General features: G+C 44.8%; 1 protein-coding gene across 3 annotated transcripts in view; it reads right to left on the reverse strand.

Moving 5' to 3' along the window:
- GSK3B (glycogen synthase kinase 3 beta) overlaps window positions 1-17,840 on the reverse strand; it is a 130,993-nt gene that overhangs the window by 54,245 nt on the left and 58,908 nt on the right. For all 3 annotated transcript variants that reach the window (XM_084304205.1, XM_084304204.1, XM_084304206.1), the window contains exon 3: window positions 6,341-6,424. In XM_084304205.1, the coding sequence (XP_084160331.1) occupies window positions 6,341-6,424 (84 nt within the window). The remainder of the gene's footprint in view (window positions 1-6,340; window positions 6,425-17,840) is intronic.

Below are 17,840 nucleotides of genomic sequence, written 5' to 3' on the forward strand. Positions count from 1 at the left end.
CCTGGTTACGTTTAGACAACATAAAAGGTTCAAAGTCATGCTGGTTTTGCCCTCAATAGAAAAAAAGAAAAAAGCTTTTACTTCTTAAAGCTACAACCAACACATACTTCAAACTCTTATCAGACACAGTAAGACGTACCTTCCTTCTCTTATCTTGAAGGCTGACGTGGTGCTTTAAAGATACAAAGCCTTTGGCGCTGCTTTTGAAGACAAAGCAAGAATCCGCAGCCTTCCTTCTCTAACTTCTCAGTAGCCATGACAAATGGGAAATTTTTAAAATGCCAAAAATGCTGGAACTGACCTTATTTGTATGAAGGAATGGTGACATCCAGTGGCCACATGTGCGTGTTTATACTTACAGTTTACAACCACATCTATTCCCAAACTGAACCCTGGCTGCCACCAAAGTAAAGGAGCCCTAAGACTACATGTGCAGCCACAGGGTAACTCCAGGGGAATAAGAGCAGTTGAAGGATCAACTTCATACAACGCTTAACACAACTGTTAAGTGTTCAGAAAGATACTATTTTCTATCGGTACCACAAACATTAGGTAAAATATCTCCTTCTCTGTTCCCTCAGTGCCTATGACAGAGCTTGAGGAAATGACATGGGTCTCAAGCTTGCTGTTCCTATACCTACCTGTCAAAAGATTCCCAAACTGGCCCAAAATTCTTATTGCTCTTCAGCATAATATAGCCTGAGGTAGGAACTGCCGATCAGAGCAGCTGCGATAGCAGCGTAAGGACAAAAGTAAAGCCAACCAACGTAGTTTTATATTTAAGATCTTTCCTCTGTCTGGCTCTAAAATAGGTATTTGCATCAGGTATCTTCATTCACTGAAAGAGGCTACATTACTCGGTGATGCACTAAGCCTTGTGTTCTAATGCAGGGCTTCTTCCCTTCATTAGAAAAATAGTTTTTTCCCTCCAAACACGACTTTATTAAGGAAAAAGGTCCTTCCTTAAGAGAATTCGGGAATGCCTGCCTATCTCATTTATTCTATGCCCTGTCAAGTCCTCAAGCTTTTAGCTGTATTTCCAAAGAGAGCTGCTCCTATGAAACTGGAAGCAGCCTCCCAACATCTGAAAGCTGGAATCGATCTGTGATCTTTGACACGGGTCACCTGTGGATATCTCAACTACATCTTTCAAGCAGAGACTACGTCATCAGCTGGCAACAACTCCGTAGGAAGATGAGAATTAGCTCTCCCAAAAGCCATCCAAGAAGATCACAGAAGTGGCTAGGACTGGCAGAGGAATGGCTTGAGAAGACAAAAGCGACTCACCAAACAAACAGGACAGGTCAGGGACCTAGAGAAATCACGGAGCCTTCCACTTCCACAGTGTGCACCCACCACAGAGGACCCACTGCTGCCTGCTCCAAAGCCCTGCAGCAGGCAGGTGTAAGTGCTAACGAACCCTACCCAAAATCAGAGACTGCTCAGAGCTGCAGCTGAGGAAGTTCCCAGCACGTTGCTAGCACCAGCAGCAGAAACTGATAATCATTATCTGATGACTGGTGCCTTCTTTGAAATGAGCTTGGCAGACCTCAGGCAAGGACTACAGAGCTACCAACATCACAAACTCGTCATAATTGGCATTAATTGCTCCTTTGTTGACAGCACAGCAGATCTGCCAAGGATTAAATGGATCGTAGTGACTAAATTCATCTGTAGCAATGGCCGCTCAGCACTTTACTCGGCCTGTGCAAAACATTCACACAGGCTGTGTCCCTTCCGAACTGGGATCAAGGCTCTGTCGTCAGTGGAGTATTTTGTGCAGAACCTGTCTTTTTGGGGTGTGTGGCGTGGGTGTTACTCCTGCAAGAGAGAATGGTGATGCTCATGCCTCTGAAGGTGGAGGATGTGCCTCTTCCTAACAGGGATCTGATCCTGGAGAAACGCTAGCTGTTCAGCAAAGCCTGAATTTCCAGCTGGCCAGTCCGTCCCTTCTTCCAAATGTCTTCATTGCAGCTTCGTACACCACTGCCAAAACGCCTGTGAGCTGTGCACCATCTCCTGCGCATGTATTTTAAACCTCTGTCTAAGTCTACGGGAGTAAATTTCTACCCTGAGTCTGCACGGCCTCTTGGCTGCACGCCCTCACAGCTGAGGCTAAATAAAACTAAAAATCAATTAAAGCATGCAGAAAAGCCAGCTCAGCCTCCACAAAGAGTCAGCGTATTGCCTGTTTGTGAGCTTTCATATGTTGTCTTTGACTGCTCTGAGCACCAAGCCACCTTAAAGGGAAAAAAACGTTACATAACCAGAGTCATGATTACTCAACAAAAACAGTATTTACTTCACTTTTATACAGTTTGATGCAGGAGCAAATCTCTCCACTGACCTCTCTTCCTCTTTTGGGCACGGATCGGGATCAGATCAATCAGGCTATTAAACGCTCAAAAACACCCTCAGAAGAAAACCCGACGGTTATGAAATACCACAGAGATGTATCCCAAACCAGAAACGCAAAGAAATAAAACGGGGATTAGGCATCCTTATTTCAGGTTTTACATAACTGAATACTTTTATTCAGCAGCCACTGATTGAAGATGATAGCTCGGGCTGCAAAACCTCAGGGATTACTCTCAGCACAGGAGCCAAAGAGTGCTGTTCAGCCTGTCCACGTCCAGCCTCCCTTGGAGCATGGTTCAAAAGGTCCTCAGCAGAACTGAGGACCTCCTGGAGGTAAGCTGACCAGCAGAGTAGGCTGTTGTTTCTTTCCAGGCTCTGTTTCTTTCCACTAGTCATAATTACAGGGTTTGGACTACTGAAAAAAGCATGTTAGAACTACAAAAGGCAGTGTCCTGCAATCGGTCATCTCATAAAGCCTCAGAAAAAAAGGAAATGGGAAACTACTCCGGCAAACTCATTACGGAAATCCTTTGGAAGAAGCGAGTTACCCAGCAGGTCTGACAAATGTCTGTAAATTTAGAGAAAGACAGAACCAAGGAGGATATAGTTTAGAGAAGCAACCTGAATGCCAAGCCCGTCAACTGTCTTATTACCATATATTAGATGCTCTCTGTGAGCTCTCTTAAACTGGAAATTATTAGTCAAACATGATTAATACGTAGTCAGCATGTAAAGTAATACATGTGATACATAGAAAGGTATAAATCTGTGCATATAAATGCATATATATATATATATATACAGAGACACAAATATATACATGCACATATCTATGGAAGATACACCTATATAAAGGTAATACAAATTCAAAGATGCTCAGAAATGGGGGATTCAGTCAAAGCCATGTTTGATACAGGAATTCCCTGCTGCTAATGCTGGATTGCTTTTGGTGAAGGCAGGAAAGAAGCTTAAATAAATGGAAGAAATAAAAACGAGAAGTTTATCTCAAGAAAAGAATATAGGGCATTCAAACACTTTCACCAATCTTATGGACAGCCCCTGAAAGGGTGAACAGAGCACTCTGCAAACTAACTACAGCTTTAATGCAGCTGAGGAAGAGTCTCACTATCAAGTGTTATTTAGAATTGATTTTTGCTGTTGTTTCCAGCTTCCTATCAGAGAATTGAACTCTGTTTTGCTAGAATAAAACAGGTTTTAAGGTTGCCCAGTGCCTAAAAATGCTTAAAACGAACTAAAGTGACTATTAGGCACACAGCTTTCAAAGAATACCAACCTAAACGACTGGATTTGGAGAAACCCTTTGAGGCAACTGGAAATCAAGACAAATTTAAGCTTCTCAGATATTAGCAGAAAATATATTTATATATATACATATGGGCTTAGAGACACTGGTGTCAAGCACCAGGTAAAAGGAGAGAAATCCAAGGAACACTTCAGCTGGGACCAACACGTGGAGTGAAGATGGCAGCATGAAAATGTTTAGGCAAGAGAATCTTTAATATGTAGGGACCAAAATTAAGTTGAGTTTGAAACCATTTTATTAAAGGGATCAGCAGCGTAATAGTTACTTCTGAAACGTTCCCGTCATTGCTTGACTTTGGTTAATTAACAATCCACTGCTATTAATCTGTGTTTACTTTACATGCTGAATTCTGCATGAAGACAGTGAACTATTCAAGCCCCACTTATGCTGCTAGGATTTTCTACTGTACTTTCCTCGGACTTTCATGTTACTCTTCCCACTGGACTAGGCTTCAAGAATTACTTTACAAAAAGCCTTGTGTATCTAGCATCTAAATCTGCAACTGCTTCCTAGGTGCCCTTCCTGGTTACCTGATGGGATTGCAATGAGACTAACTTACACTTCTCTCCTTTTCTTCTGCTCTCCAAAGAGCCAGCTTGATCACAAGAGTAAAATGAAGGGAATTTGTGAAGTATTGAATGAAATATTCCTTCCCAAGCTGACAAAACCATGAGAAAAGAGGCTATTCCTCCTCCCCAGCAGACAAGCTTCAGAACCCCAACTTGCCACTACCTAGAGCTTTTCCCAACCAGCCGCTGACGAACTAATTTGCAGTTAGCTGCACGTGCTGCTGCCAACGTGGAAACGCAAGCCAATTATGTATCGTTCTGCAGAGAGACCTTGCAACCTGAATAGGAGCATTATCGCTGCTGACGCTGGGCTGAGCGTACCTTTGCCCTAGGGACTGGCTCACATTTGTCCCATTTTGCAAGAAGGTGGTAGTGGAAGTCTCAAAGGCACAAAGCAGAGCCCTGAACAGAGAGGAGGAAGAGGAATTTGGAAGAAAACCTCTCCCCGAAGCATTAAGCTTCACTTGTTGTGGGACAGAGGCTGCATTTTTAAAAACAAAGCCAGCTCTGCCAAGAATTAGCCACGTGGAGTGGAAGCAGCTAAGTGGAAAATCTAGTCAACAAGCTCAACAACAAGTTAAAGATTTCCAAAAGAGTTTTTATACTTAAATTATTGTTAGAGAAGAGCTCCTGGAACACTGCTCTCAAGTTTTAACACTTCCACTGTTTGCAGAAGATTTCTGAAAGCTGATAGATAAGGTATTTGTCTTCTGCTTGTCTCTTGAAATTCTACTGCCCACTGGCCAGGTTACAAACTGCTTTTAAAAATATGTATGTATATATATAAAGAATCCATAACCAAGCCCTCCTTCTCAGTGTTTCTATTCTTATAATTTCTGGTTATGTGCCAAACGGTCACAATATAATAACAATAAAACACTTCTACTGCACTACCACCAGAAGTACGTATCAAACTGTAAATGCTTGCCAGGGAATTGTAGGAGAGAGAAAGATGAAGGCGTGACTCTCCCCACCCCCAAAAAAAAGCTCATCTTGGAGGCGTCAGCTCCTTCCCTAGCTGCTGGAGACAAGGGGCAATGGCCACCAAGTGGTTTGCCTCTCCCATTCTGCCAACCCACATGGTGTAAACCTTCCTACTGCTATCAGCTCAGGTACATGGTGCTTTTTAGCACAGACACAGGTGTACCGGCATCTGAAGGCAACTGAGGATACGATCTGCTTATAAAATGGTAAATTACAACAGTTATCCAAATTATTTTAATAATTTACATAAATATTTATAGCTATATAGATATACAAAAGGGACCAGAGGTATTTCAGAAGGCCATCTAGCCTCACTCCCTACCTCCCAGTGTTAATAAACTAACTCCCACGTAAGCCAGACAGATTTTTGGGGGGGGAAGGAGAGGGAAAAGGGGACAACCTCAAGGGTAACCCTGCTTTACAAATGAGGTTGGACCAAATGCCAGCTTGATGCCCGCTGCACCCTGAACTCTCCAGTAACTTCACATTAAAATAAAATCTTGTACTCCCTTTCAAAGAAAAATAAAGAACATTTTGAAAGAAAACACATGGCAGCACCTCCTTCTTGAGATTTATTAAATCCTGCTATCTGCTCCTCCCTCTGGTGTATAAACATTCTGAGAAATGCTGCAATCATGTGATCGTACTTTTTTTCCCCCTCTGATTTTGAAGCTTAGTTTGTATATGGTAGAGACACACAAAGAAATGGGACAGAGACATACAGAGACTGGGTTTGGGAAACATCACATAGTTGCTATAAATCTAGAGAGCTTAACACTGAATCCTAGAAAACATCTGTTCTTACAGAAAGGTAGTGCTAGAATGTGCAGATAAAGCTCTGCTGTGTTTAACTGAATTCAAGAAGAGGGAGAGTGTATCCAAATGTATTTTGTTCTGCTACGCTAATAACACTACTCCTCATAGACCACCTCACTTCTGTAAAGAAAAAGATCTGCTCCAAACCAACCTGCTTAGTACCACTACAGTGTTTTCTCAGCATTGGCAGGTCTACTATTTTTGCACTCTTTCTTGTCACTATAAATTGAAACAGCTCACTCTGGCCCAGACGGTTACTAGGAGGCATTTTCCTGGTTTTCATCCTTACCTTCTCACCACTGGAGTAGAAGAAATAACGCAATCGGACAATGTTACAATGATCCAGCTTTCTCATAATCTGGAGCTCTCGGTTCTGAAAAATGAAAAGAAAAGCAAACAATTAGGAAACAATTAGAAAACCCCAGCTTCGGGTTTGTCCAGGCATCAGTCAGCTGTTGGTGAGCAACTGCATCGTGCATCACTTGCTTTGTGATTCTTTATTACTTTTCCCTTCCTTTTCTGTCCCAAACTGTCTTTATCTCAGCCCAAGAGTTCTACCTTTCTCTGATGCTCTCCCCCATCCCAAATTGGGGGAGTGAGTGAACGGCTGTGTTGTGCTTAGCTGCCTGCCGGGTTAAACCACAACTCTTCTCTCAAGAAGCAGAGTACTGCTAATTAATACCTTAACCTTCAGATGTAGCAGCTGACAAACAAAGGAGCCAAAGAACAAGAGGAAGGTGGAAAGATGCAACATCTTTCTTGTTGGAAGGATCACAGCTGATTAGTCTTCCAAGTACCTTACCACTGAGAGTATCAACATCTCTGAGTGCATTTTCTCCCTAAACAAAGGCCCACAAATCCTCTGCGAAACCCAGTAGTTACCTACTCATATCATCAAAGCTGCAGTGGCAAAAGGCAAGAAAACATTAACTTTGCATTTTTATTTTCTGATCTTACAGTAATAGGAGCTACCAGCTAGAATAGTTAGCAGCCTTTCCCCTTGAACACTGTAAAAGCAAACATAACGTTTCCACCTACACACCTCGCCTCCTCCACCCTGCAAAACAGGTTTGTGATGGAAGAGCACTTCCCTTGCCAGATTCTTTGCAGTATCAACAAAAAGACGCGTCGTTGAGAAGGGAACTCAATTCCCACTTTTGTTCAACCAAGGTTGAACTAGATGTGGGCGGAGAAAATAAGGCTATTTTCCCATTTTATATCAATCTGAAAAAAAAATAAACGTTAAAACAGAATCAGTTCATTACATACGTAATCAACCGGCAACTTTCCTGCAATACCCACTGCAACCGAGCCCGAAACAAATTAGGGAGCTTCTAGCTTTGATGCACAAAACTAAGACCTACTAGCGAGGCTTAAGGAGCTCTGCAAGAACCACACGGAGCTTCTCCTGCGAACACAGCCACAAAGTCTGCTTTTAATTCCCCTAAGCCACGTCGCCTTAAAAAAAAGAGGTGTTAGATAGGCTGGAATATCATTAATCCTTTCATCCTGCCACCAGCTTACTGGAAAAAAAATACTTCAGTGTTATCCAGCTCTTTACAACCATGAGTGACATCTCACATGGCTACCAGTTGGCAATTACCCAGCCAGTCGTTACGGGGAGAGCGAGGCCCCGAGCTTGTCTGGCTTGGGAAATAAAGGCCAGGTCTGCTAGGTGTGCACCAAGACAGACCTGCTCTGACCTGAAGGATGGAATGATAAATAAAAAGAAAATAAAAAGAAATCAGGTAGAGATCTTTGAGGCTTTCAGGTGTCTCCTGAAATCCCAAGGGGTGGATTTGCAAAAGGGGAACACAGGCTTCATCAAATAACCTCACCAACACACCTTACATCTATAATAAGAGCTCTTCTGGTAGGAACAGGAGCTCAAAACTTCTCCACTTACTCATTCTTTATTAGAAATCACCAAGAAGAAGTCAACTTGGAGAGTCGTGGTTGGCGTTCCTGTGACTGCTCAGCTCAGGCAGTGCTATCACACTGGAACCTTAAAACCTGGAGCAGATTTTAACTAACGAGACGAAGCAGGCGTGGATCTAGATCCTATCAGTCATGGAAACACCCCTTGTGACAAGAGACCGATATCTCCAACTGGATTTTTACAGTGCTTAACTGTTCCTGCAGGACTGAGCCTAACCCTGGGAGTTCCCACACCTCCACTCAATTCCACCAGCGACTCATGGCACGGTGCAAGACAAATGATTTATTTCTCCCTATCTCACAGTGAGGTGGTAATAATACCCTTTATCTCAGGGAATTACTGGAGGAAACACGAACGTACTAAGCACGTAGGTGTAAATAATATTTTAGCAATCCCTCTACTAGCTTCTTAAAATACACGTATACGCTCCAAGTCAAGTTACGGCTTCGCGTTCTTAAGATAGAAGGTATATGGTGACTGGATCTGCTGGAAAAAATCAGGAGGAGTTATTTTAACGAGAGGCTGAGGTTATATTTATCCTCCGGTATCTCATCCTAGCAGAAGTACAATCTGTGCCCACTTTGATGCCTTCTCCTTGGGCTCCTACCCAGTCCATCTGCAGCAGCCCAAGGAGCAGCGCTTCAAGCGGTGCTGATATTGGGAGTAGCTCATAAACCAGTTACACAGTGACCTACATCTTACCTCCCAGCACGAGACGGGATGAAACTGCTGTCCTCTTAGCCAAACAGCCACCTCAGCCATGTCAAAACCAAGCTGGCTTTTAATCATCACTCCTGATGGGGCTACAGCTGGAAATAACGTCAGTGGTCACAAAAGCTCGAGTGGATGTGGCAGGGAGAGGAGACGCTGGTGTTTGTGTCACAGCCTGATGCTTTTAGGAACTATTTTTCTCCAATTAACTTCTCCAATTAATAATCTGATTGCTCAAAGTTAAAGATTTGCCAAGATACCATCAGATTTGTAACTTCACACAACAGCCAGTAAAGCTGATGCATGAAGACCCATGCCTCCTCTCCAAGGTTACACCCCAATTCCTCACAATTTGCTAATGCTGCAGTTGATACAAAACCACCAAATCGAGATTATTTCTGCCTCACTACCTTAATCTGCTATAAAGGACTAGGATGACCATCTCTCCCCCACACACTCCGTTCTGTCCCCATCCAGAGATTTCTAGAGCTCTGTCAGTTCCTATTTACCACCCCTAATCTGGAATTATTATTATTTTTTTTTTTAAATAATGCCACAAAATGACTGAATCTTCAAAGGTGACTTGATGTGTCAATGGATTTGCAGCTTCCTGAACTGGCCCACAGCAAATGAAGGTGAGAAGTTTTGTAGAGCCTCTGCCAACGTGGCACGATCTATATCTACCCAGAATATCAGAAATATCATCTGGACCCAGTTCAGAGAAGAATCCCTCAGAGCCTCCTTAGCTAAAAGGCATGCTGTATTTTGCCTTTTTTTCCCTTTTCTTTTCAAAGTAACTGTTTGAAGTCTCAGCAAGGTTCTTTGAGGATGGCGCTCAAAGCAGATGAAATGGGAAAAGCTATAAACTTGAATTTTCGCCTAGTGTCACACCAAGGATATGACCTGGTTCTTGTGACCGCTTAGGACTGCACACCCCTTGTCCTCTCGAGAGGAAGATGGAAAGGCTTTCCATTATTTTTCAGGTATAAAATACCAACCTAGTTCAACAAACAACTTCAACAATATCCTTCTTGCTTAAAATAAGACCAGCAACTAAAACTGCTTCTCATTTTTGCATTCTTTGAACTAGTTTTCGTTCTTTTGGGGGCAATGCCTTTGGATATTCAAGCTCAACACGCCTCATTCTTCTCTCAGCTTGGAAACGTGAAATGGAGGGCAACTGTCACGTGAAGTCTGGCATTACACACAGAGCGATGCAGCACAGGTAGATCCAGATTTCTCGGCATACATAACCCTCCTCTGATGTCTCTCACATTACCAGCTTCGTCATTTCTTCTGCTTCTTCCGTGATTTTCTCCACTCTCCCATGCTTCTTCTTCTCCTGTCAAGGTTTTTGTAGTGATGCGCTGGAGCAGGGGGGTCATGAGCAAAGCAGAGTTTCCAGCAGGAGGCATGAAGGCAATGATGAAGCCTCGAGGCTTTTTTTTTCCCCCCCTGCCTTTTTTCCTGTTCCACTTGAACAGCCTGACTGGTTAGTCACCTCCACTCACGTTCACCTGCTGCACTGCTGAACCTGCCTAGAGAATGGGATCAGGCTGAGACCCTGAGAGATGCAAAGCATTTTCCCAGAGCTGAAAGAAGCCCTGCTACCCTGTCCATCTCTCACCACAGGGAAAAAGCCAGACTCCAAGCACACAGACCTCCCAACGTGATCCTAGTCAGCCACGCTGGATGCCCGGCAGAGAGCACTGCCCAACGTTTAAGCCATACCTCCTAGGCTCAGCTTCTGAAGACATCCCACGACAAAACGCCACAGGGGAAGCTGTCGTGCTTCACATCAGCCTCCCGTGGTACCACAGAGGTTACCACGAGGTAGCGGGATCATCAAGATCAGCGTGTTTTCGCTAATATCATTAGTAAATCTCCGATCACACCATGTCTGGTGCATCATAAGCTTGGCTGGACCGACTGCAAATTAAAAGGTGCACTTTTCCTTCTCTAAAAATTCCTGAAGCTGCCTGGGCCATTCCTCCAAACACACATTTCAAACGCCGCCAGTCACAAGGCTCCTTTGAACACTGTCTTGCTGTTACCAAAATAGCGACAGGAATTATTCCGGGGCTCCCAGAATTATCTTCCTTCTACAGACAGACGATGGGATCTGCCCATGCCAGCCATCAGTAGCTAGCCACCCATCACAAGCCCATTTTGTGGTCAAGCAATTTCAAGCCGTGAGAAGCGCCAGCAGGGATCACAGCTCTCCTCCCTTACATTTCAGGAGTGGATTAAGGCAATCCCCCAGCCTTCCTCTTCCTGCTGGTCACAGCCGATTTCCAACACGGGCAGACCTAGGTTCGAAAGAAACCCTTCTGCCACAACCACCACCCCCCGTTAGTGCTGGTCCACGGGTGATTGGGAAAGGCGTGCAAGCCCAGGATTTACCACAGCCCGATGGAAACTGAAGAAGCAAAAAGCAGCCCGGGGTGCCTTAAATACGGGCTAGATTTCATGGACCTGCCAAAAATCAGGAGGATTACCCCTCCGCCACGTGGTTATGAGGGAGCTGCCAGAAAGCACGCTGGATGAAAAGCTGAGACACCAACACGCACCTCGCTGCCACCCTGCCTGGTATTTTCACTGCATTACTGCCCCCTGAAAAACTCAAGCATTGCAGCCCTCCTTGCGAAGGGTCAGCCTGCCCATTGCCCCACGCACCCCTTCTGTGTCTCAGGGTACCATTTCATGTCATCTCCAGCCTGCTCTTGCCAGCACAGGACAGTCTCTAGATGGAGAGCTTCAGCCTTAGCTGGCTGTTGCACTTTTTCCTGCAAGTAGAAACAGCAACGGCTTGTTTTTGTTCTTCGGAGAGCACACAACAGGCCTCAGTCCCTTGGGAGAACAGAAGAAATATTCTGACTCTTCCTTCACTTCCTGCCCGCATCTCAGCGGTTAATTGAAGGGCAGAAGCCAAATTCTTCGTTAGCTCCTTGCGGCCCCCTCTGAATGGGAGCGGAGTTTGAGAGCCTCTCCGAGGCTTTAATACCATTTCTAAATTCCTGCCAGCTCAGGAAGCTCGAGACCGAACTTGGAACAGAAACTGATTTACAGCCCCGTGTCCCTTTTAGACCACAACCTGAAATTCAATTAATCATTTTCAAGTGGTTGTTTCGAATCTTGTGACCTGCTGAACGGCTGAGTTCTGCATTTCAATCCTGCGGCGCCTATTGTGCCCTGCCAGGGGTGATGCAGCAGGAATTACAGCGTACCCCCGATAAAAGTGGGCAAAATAGAGCTAGCTCTGGAATTCAGAGAGCTGGTTCAAGCCCATTATAACACTGAAATAAGAAAGTGCAGGAAGGAGAATAATTGAAAGAGAGCGCACTTTCTGAAAGGCAGCCCTATGCTTTCAGGGATAATAGCCATCCTTTTTCTGAGATAGCACAGAGCAACTCTTGTTGAAAAACTGACAGTAAAAATCATCTTCCTTTCATAGGAGCAGGTCGTGGATTTTTCTCATATTTTGATTTTTAACTCTTCAACCAGGAGAAGAAACAAAACGTAAAGCATGCCTATACCATCAGTCCTCAGGGAGTCTGCAACATCCACAGCAAGTTACACCTGCAATCACAACCGGAACAGGTTGCAATTAATCTATTAATCAAATAAGTTTCAATCTCCCACGGGCATAAGACATTTGCTGAGTTGCTAATCACTATGCTATTAAACATTAATGAAACGTTTTATTACTCTTGGCCTTCGCTTACCTATGATGCAGCAGACGCTGCATGCAAACAGATTTCAAAGGACTTGCAAAACAAAAAAAATTCTCATGGTCGTTGTTTTTTTTTTTTATTTTTTTGGGAACAGGTAAGTGCTGCCTCCAGTGTTTACTTGTCCTTTGTCTCAGACTATTTCTACACGGCAGAAGATGCCTGATAGGAGAAGCGATTAGGGGTTTTAAACTTCAACCCAAATGAAAGTTTCTGACTCCCTAAGAACTTGGAGGAAGCATCCAAACCCAAGGACGCAAGAACGGGAAGCAAGGGGTGAAGACCGAGCTGCGAGCAGAGAGGGAGTTTAACTGGTGAGTGGAATTAGCTGCCTTCAGATGATTATTTGCCAAGCAGAATTAAATCTTTCAGAAGCGCGAGTCTTAATAATGAGCTCCCAGATGACCGAGCTTTGGAAAGGTTAACCACTCGCCGCTCAACTCAAAGGGAGACTGGGCAGCTCCTCCTCCGGGGGGAAACCAGGTCACTGCTCCAGCACTGAACCTAAAACAGGGACTTAAGAGCCTGTGCCTCACACACATACACAAAACAGCTCTTCTCCCAAACTCCTGAAGGGTTCCCCAGCTCCTCGTTTGGTGAACTGGTCATCAGCAAGCCCCGGCACTTGTTACTGCTATATTTTAAACCTCCACCCGTGAGTATCAGGTCTGAGATAAGCGTGCCTAAGATAATACACACCCTACCAAATCTTAGATAGCAGCAATGTGTATATAGGACCATTTCAAAACTTCATAGTTTTATATACAAAGGCAATTCAAGCTTCCTCAAATATGTATTTTTCATCCTAAACAGCAACAGCACTTCCCTCCTGTAGCTGTGAAACAATTCCATGGGTTGACCTTTTGCTGGATGCGAGAGATCTATCACGTCAAAGAGAAAGCCAACTATGTCAAAGTACAAATCCACTACAAGCTCGTAGACGAGTTAGCGTTCATGTTTGGTAAAAATGGGTTGTCAGATTTTTGTCAGGTTTCTGGCTTTGTATTTTTTTTTTTTCCCCCGAGTCAGCACTAGCGCCCTTCCAGCTGTTGCGATTTTCAAGAAATCATTTCCTTGGGTGAAAGGGCAGCGCGGCACCGAAATGCAAATATTAGGAAACCTTCGCATTCACTTCTAGTCTAAATTCCCCTAAAAGAGGCAGTACGGAGAAGAGGAATAGCTTTCGGTGACTATTTGCATAGCAAAGCATGCTTTTTATAAGAAGAGTTAGAAGTGCCACAGGTAGATTCGCCACTGTGCACTACACAGAAAGCAAGGAGCAGGTAGAAATTCGCCAGGGGAGTTTTAGATTGGATGTTAGGAAGAACTTCTTTACCGAAAGGGTTGTTAGACATTGGAACAGGCTGCCCAGGGAAGTGGTGGAGTCACCATCCCTGGAAGTCTTCAAAAGACGTTTAGATGTAGAGCTTAGGGAAATGGTTTAGTGGGGACTGTTAGCGTTAGGTCAGAGGTTGGACTCGATGATCTTGAGGTCTCTTCCAACCTAGAAATTTTGTGATTCTGTGAAATGCTTTGCCCCATCTCTCCAAATGTGGAGCAGCACACTTCCTACACCATCACCTGATGGGAACCCAAGTTCAAAATCCCCCAAGGGCCATGTCCAGGGAGCCGGAGCAACAAAGGCAGGAAGTCGATCGGCTCGGCTGCTTCCCTTCCTCCTGAGCGTGAGGAGGAGGCTCCGAATTTAAGCCTGCCCCGGGGCGAGTGTCACAAGCCACGTCTGAGCAGGGTGTTGCAAGGGCCGGACAGCCTACAGGCCCTGATTCACGGCCGGCAGCCGCTCCGGCTCCCCACGCCCAGGTCCCTGCCCTGCGGCCAGGCCGGGGAGCGCGCGGCGCGTCAGACGCCGCCTGACTCACCAGCTCCACGCTTCCCACACGGCGAGCTCGGCGCTGGCAGCGGGCTGCAAGCTGTGGCAGGGCAGGAGACGAGCCCCAGGCTCATCCCACCTGCTGGGCCTTCATCTCCTGGTCTGTCAGGCCTCCGCTGGCTGGCCTTGCTGATAAGAAGCTAAGGAAACAAAGACAACCTGGGCACCACATCAACACCATCTATCAGATCTGATGCTTCCAAGGAAGACTCAAAGAAGTAGTTCCCAGTCACCTGGGACCCAAAAACCTGAAGGCACTGATGTTTAACTTCCCATGTGATGCCTGTTACCTATTTTCAAAAATGTATTTGCGAAGCACGGAGCCTCAATAACATTGTGATGTTGTGCAATGGTCAGTCACATCGATCACGTAGGGAAGTGTTTCCTAAACCACCTGCCACCTTTTCAATGGACAACGCATCCTCTCGTGTTTATCCTACAACATAAGAGGAGATTCTCATGAGGTAACTTCACTAAAAAATTCGCTGTTATCAGCGGTGCAAGTTGCAAAACCCTGCACTGACCTTGCTGCCGTGTACTTCCCACTCTAAGATCTCGTTTTTCATTTTCAGGGGACAATCATTTGCTCCCAGCTTTTGATATTGTATTGCACCACCTCATCCCAACCCTTGCACATACATGTGATCTGGCCTCCGCTAGGTGATCACCTGCAGGTCTCCCATGTAGAAACGAGGTGCTGCGGGGATGAGCTGGTGCTGGGTAAGGAGAGGAAGCTCATCTTTCAGACCCTTTCCTCACTGGTTACAGAAGGGAAAAGCTCTGTGATGAGTAAGTCAGTGAACTGCAGGAACAGCAAGGATGGTCTTCTCTCAGTCTTGGCACTTCATAATGCTGCACTGTGAAAAATTCACTTGGATTTACCTGTAGCATACAGAACAATCCACACAAAGTTGTTTTTCCAGGAAGCCACAGCGTATGTTTTACTCTGCCCAGCCCCGTATTCTGAAGCACTGAACTATCAAATGTACGTGAGAGAGATCGATGGGAGCACAGACGTTTACACCTACTCCAAAAAGCCAAAATCATCCTGTATCCATTACACAAACAGACGGGTAAAAAATCCCATTGATCGTATTTTAGCTATCACATCAGGAAATTGAACATGAGACAACCAAGACAGACAGGGTGCCTGTCCTGGCCCGAGATATCTTGCAAACACCACAGGTAACAATATTAGACTGGCTTGTCTAGGCAAGGCAAACGTCCCTGCCACGCTACACATTTCTCACCAGCTGCCCTGCTCATTTTCCTTAACCATGAACTTTTTATTTGCTCAAAATTCGCAGTCAGATAGAAAACACACAGTTTTGAGTAAGTGGAAAAAGTCATGAAGTATTTCTGCACTGTATTCAAAAAGCTAGATATACTCAGAGGTACAAAGCGCGTGGAGCTTGGTGACATCCAGCTGCAAAACAAGCTAGGCCCACTGCTTCTCTCAGATTAAGTTTCTGAAGCAAAACCCTGAAAAAACTACCAAGCATCTCCTGATCACTTGTGATAGCTTCCAGTGAAACCAGAAGTCTTTTAAGGACTGTTATATGCCAGCTGCAAGATCACAACGCTCCACCAAGGGAGGGAATCCAACAGTGATTCACTCTACAGGGAAGTCCTTCCTGTCTTAGCAATCCTATGGTACACCTAAGCATGACAAAACTCATTCAGAAAGAGGATGACTGGAAAGGGTAAACACAAAGTTCTTCAGCTACCAGCTACGATTACAGGAAGCACTGAAGATAATCAAAAAATAGCGATGTTCAGTTCCAAATGCAATAGTGCAGCTCCATATCTCTGTGCTAAAGCTTCATTCTTCAAGACAAACTCTCTGCTTGACATGTTACCCCTTCGTACCCACAGCATTAACATTTAGATTACTAACAGCAAAACTCACTCTGGGCCTGTTGAAGCGGGTCCAGAGGAGGGCCACGAGGATGCTCAGAGGGCTGGAGCACCTCTCCTATGAAGACAGGCTGAGAGAGCTGGTGGTGTTCAGCCTGAAGAAAATGGTCTAAAGAGACCTCATTGCAGCCTTTCAATACTTACAGGGGGCTTATAAAAAAGATGGGGAGCAACTTTTTACTTGGGCAGGTAATGCTAGATAAAGTGGAATAGTTTTAAACTAAAAAAGGGGAGATGTAGATTGGATGTTAGGAAGAATTCTTTACTGTGAGGGTGGTGAGGCACTGGAAGAGGCTCCCCTTAAAACTAGAGTGTGGGTGTTACTCAATAACTGTATGAGAAATCACAAAAAATGCACTGACTTCCATCTGCATCAGTACCTCCCACAAGCTACCTGGCATGGGCAAGTCTTTACTTGATCTAGAAAGCACTGTGCAGGTTTCCAAGGCAGTACAGACCAATGGGGATGTGCACAAGTTACAACATTTTCCTGAAAACCAGCTGTCTTCAAAGCCAGCCTGAAACACCTACCTGGGTAAAGTGATGGGACCTGCACGAGCCCATCTCTTGTACTATCCTCCTCTTCCTAGGCTCAGGAAGATCATAATTTTTATCCAGTGATAATGAAGGAGAGCTGCCACACAGAAAGGTGAACCTAGTGTGTATCAAGATGGGCCCTACGCTGCTCCTGAGAAGCTGAAATTTCTCCTGAATTGCTTCCACTGGGCAAGAGAAAAGCTTCTACAAGTTGATACAAGTGCTCCCCTACCCACTCCTGTACCAAACGCTTTCTATTGACAGTTTTATGAGCTAGAAAAATTAAACTTGCTCCATAATGTTTTATGTGTATTCTCCTGGAAGATTTTAAAATACAGTTCTGAGGGTTTTGAAAAATTACAGAATTGGCCTCCAAAAAATAACTACAATCCAATGTAAATATCACTTGTCTCAAAGTCCCTCTAAGATTTTGTTTTATCGTATTTCATGAACTATTTATAATTGTGTGTTAAAAGCAAGGAAGATATGAAGCCCCCTTGCCCAGTAAGCAGGAATTCAATCCATTTTTTAAGAAACTGAAGATATCTTCTACTTGACAATACCTTATGTCATAGGCGCTGCAGCTGCTAGAAGTTGGTGCTCAAGCATGAGCATGCTCTGGAAGAGTCTCTTGGTTATCAGAAGCAAAGAGACCAAAGATCAAGTGCCAGCAACTTCAACTGCCTAGAGGTTGCCTCTAGATCGACAGTCACGGGAGCAAGGTTTGCAATATTGTTCTTCACAGCCAGAGCAGAGAACTTTGCTGCTAAAAGCTGTCTCAGGATAGCCCCTCCTGATAGCAGCATTAGGCAGCAACGTGGTCACTGCAGATGAGAGCAAACACTATCAGCTGCCTCACTGAAGCAGGCCTGTGCCTAAGGTTTGTTTCTTCACCCCATCCCTGCACATTGAACTTTTCCACGATTTTTAAAACCAAGCTCCAGGCAAAATAGAGCCCTGAGACTCTTCAGTAAAAGCTGCTTTGCTCTGAAGATGTGGCACTACCTATTTACGTGGGCAAGACAGCGCTGCTCCCAACACACGCTAGTGTTTGCAGCACACA

The sequence above is a fragment of the Netta rufina genome, assembly GCF_964035555.1.
Source record: "Netta rufina genome assembly, chromosome: 1".
NCBI lineage: Eukaryota > Metazoa > Chordata > Aves > Anseriformes > Anatidae > Netta > Netta rufina.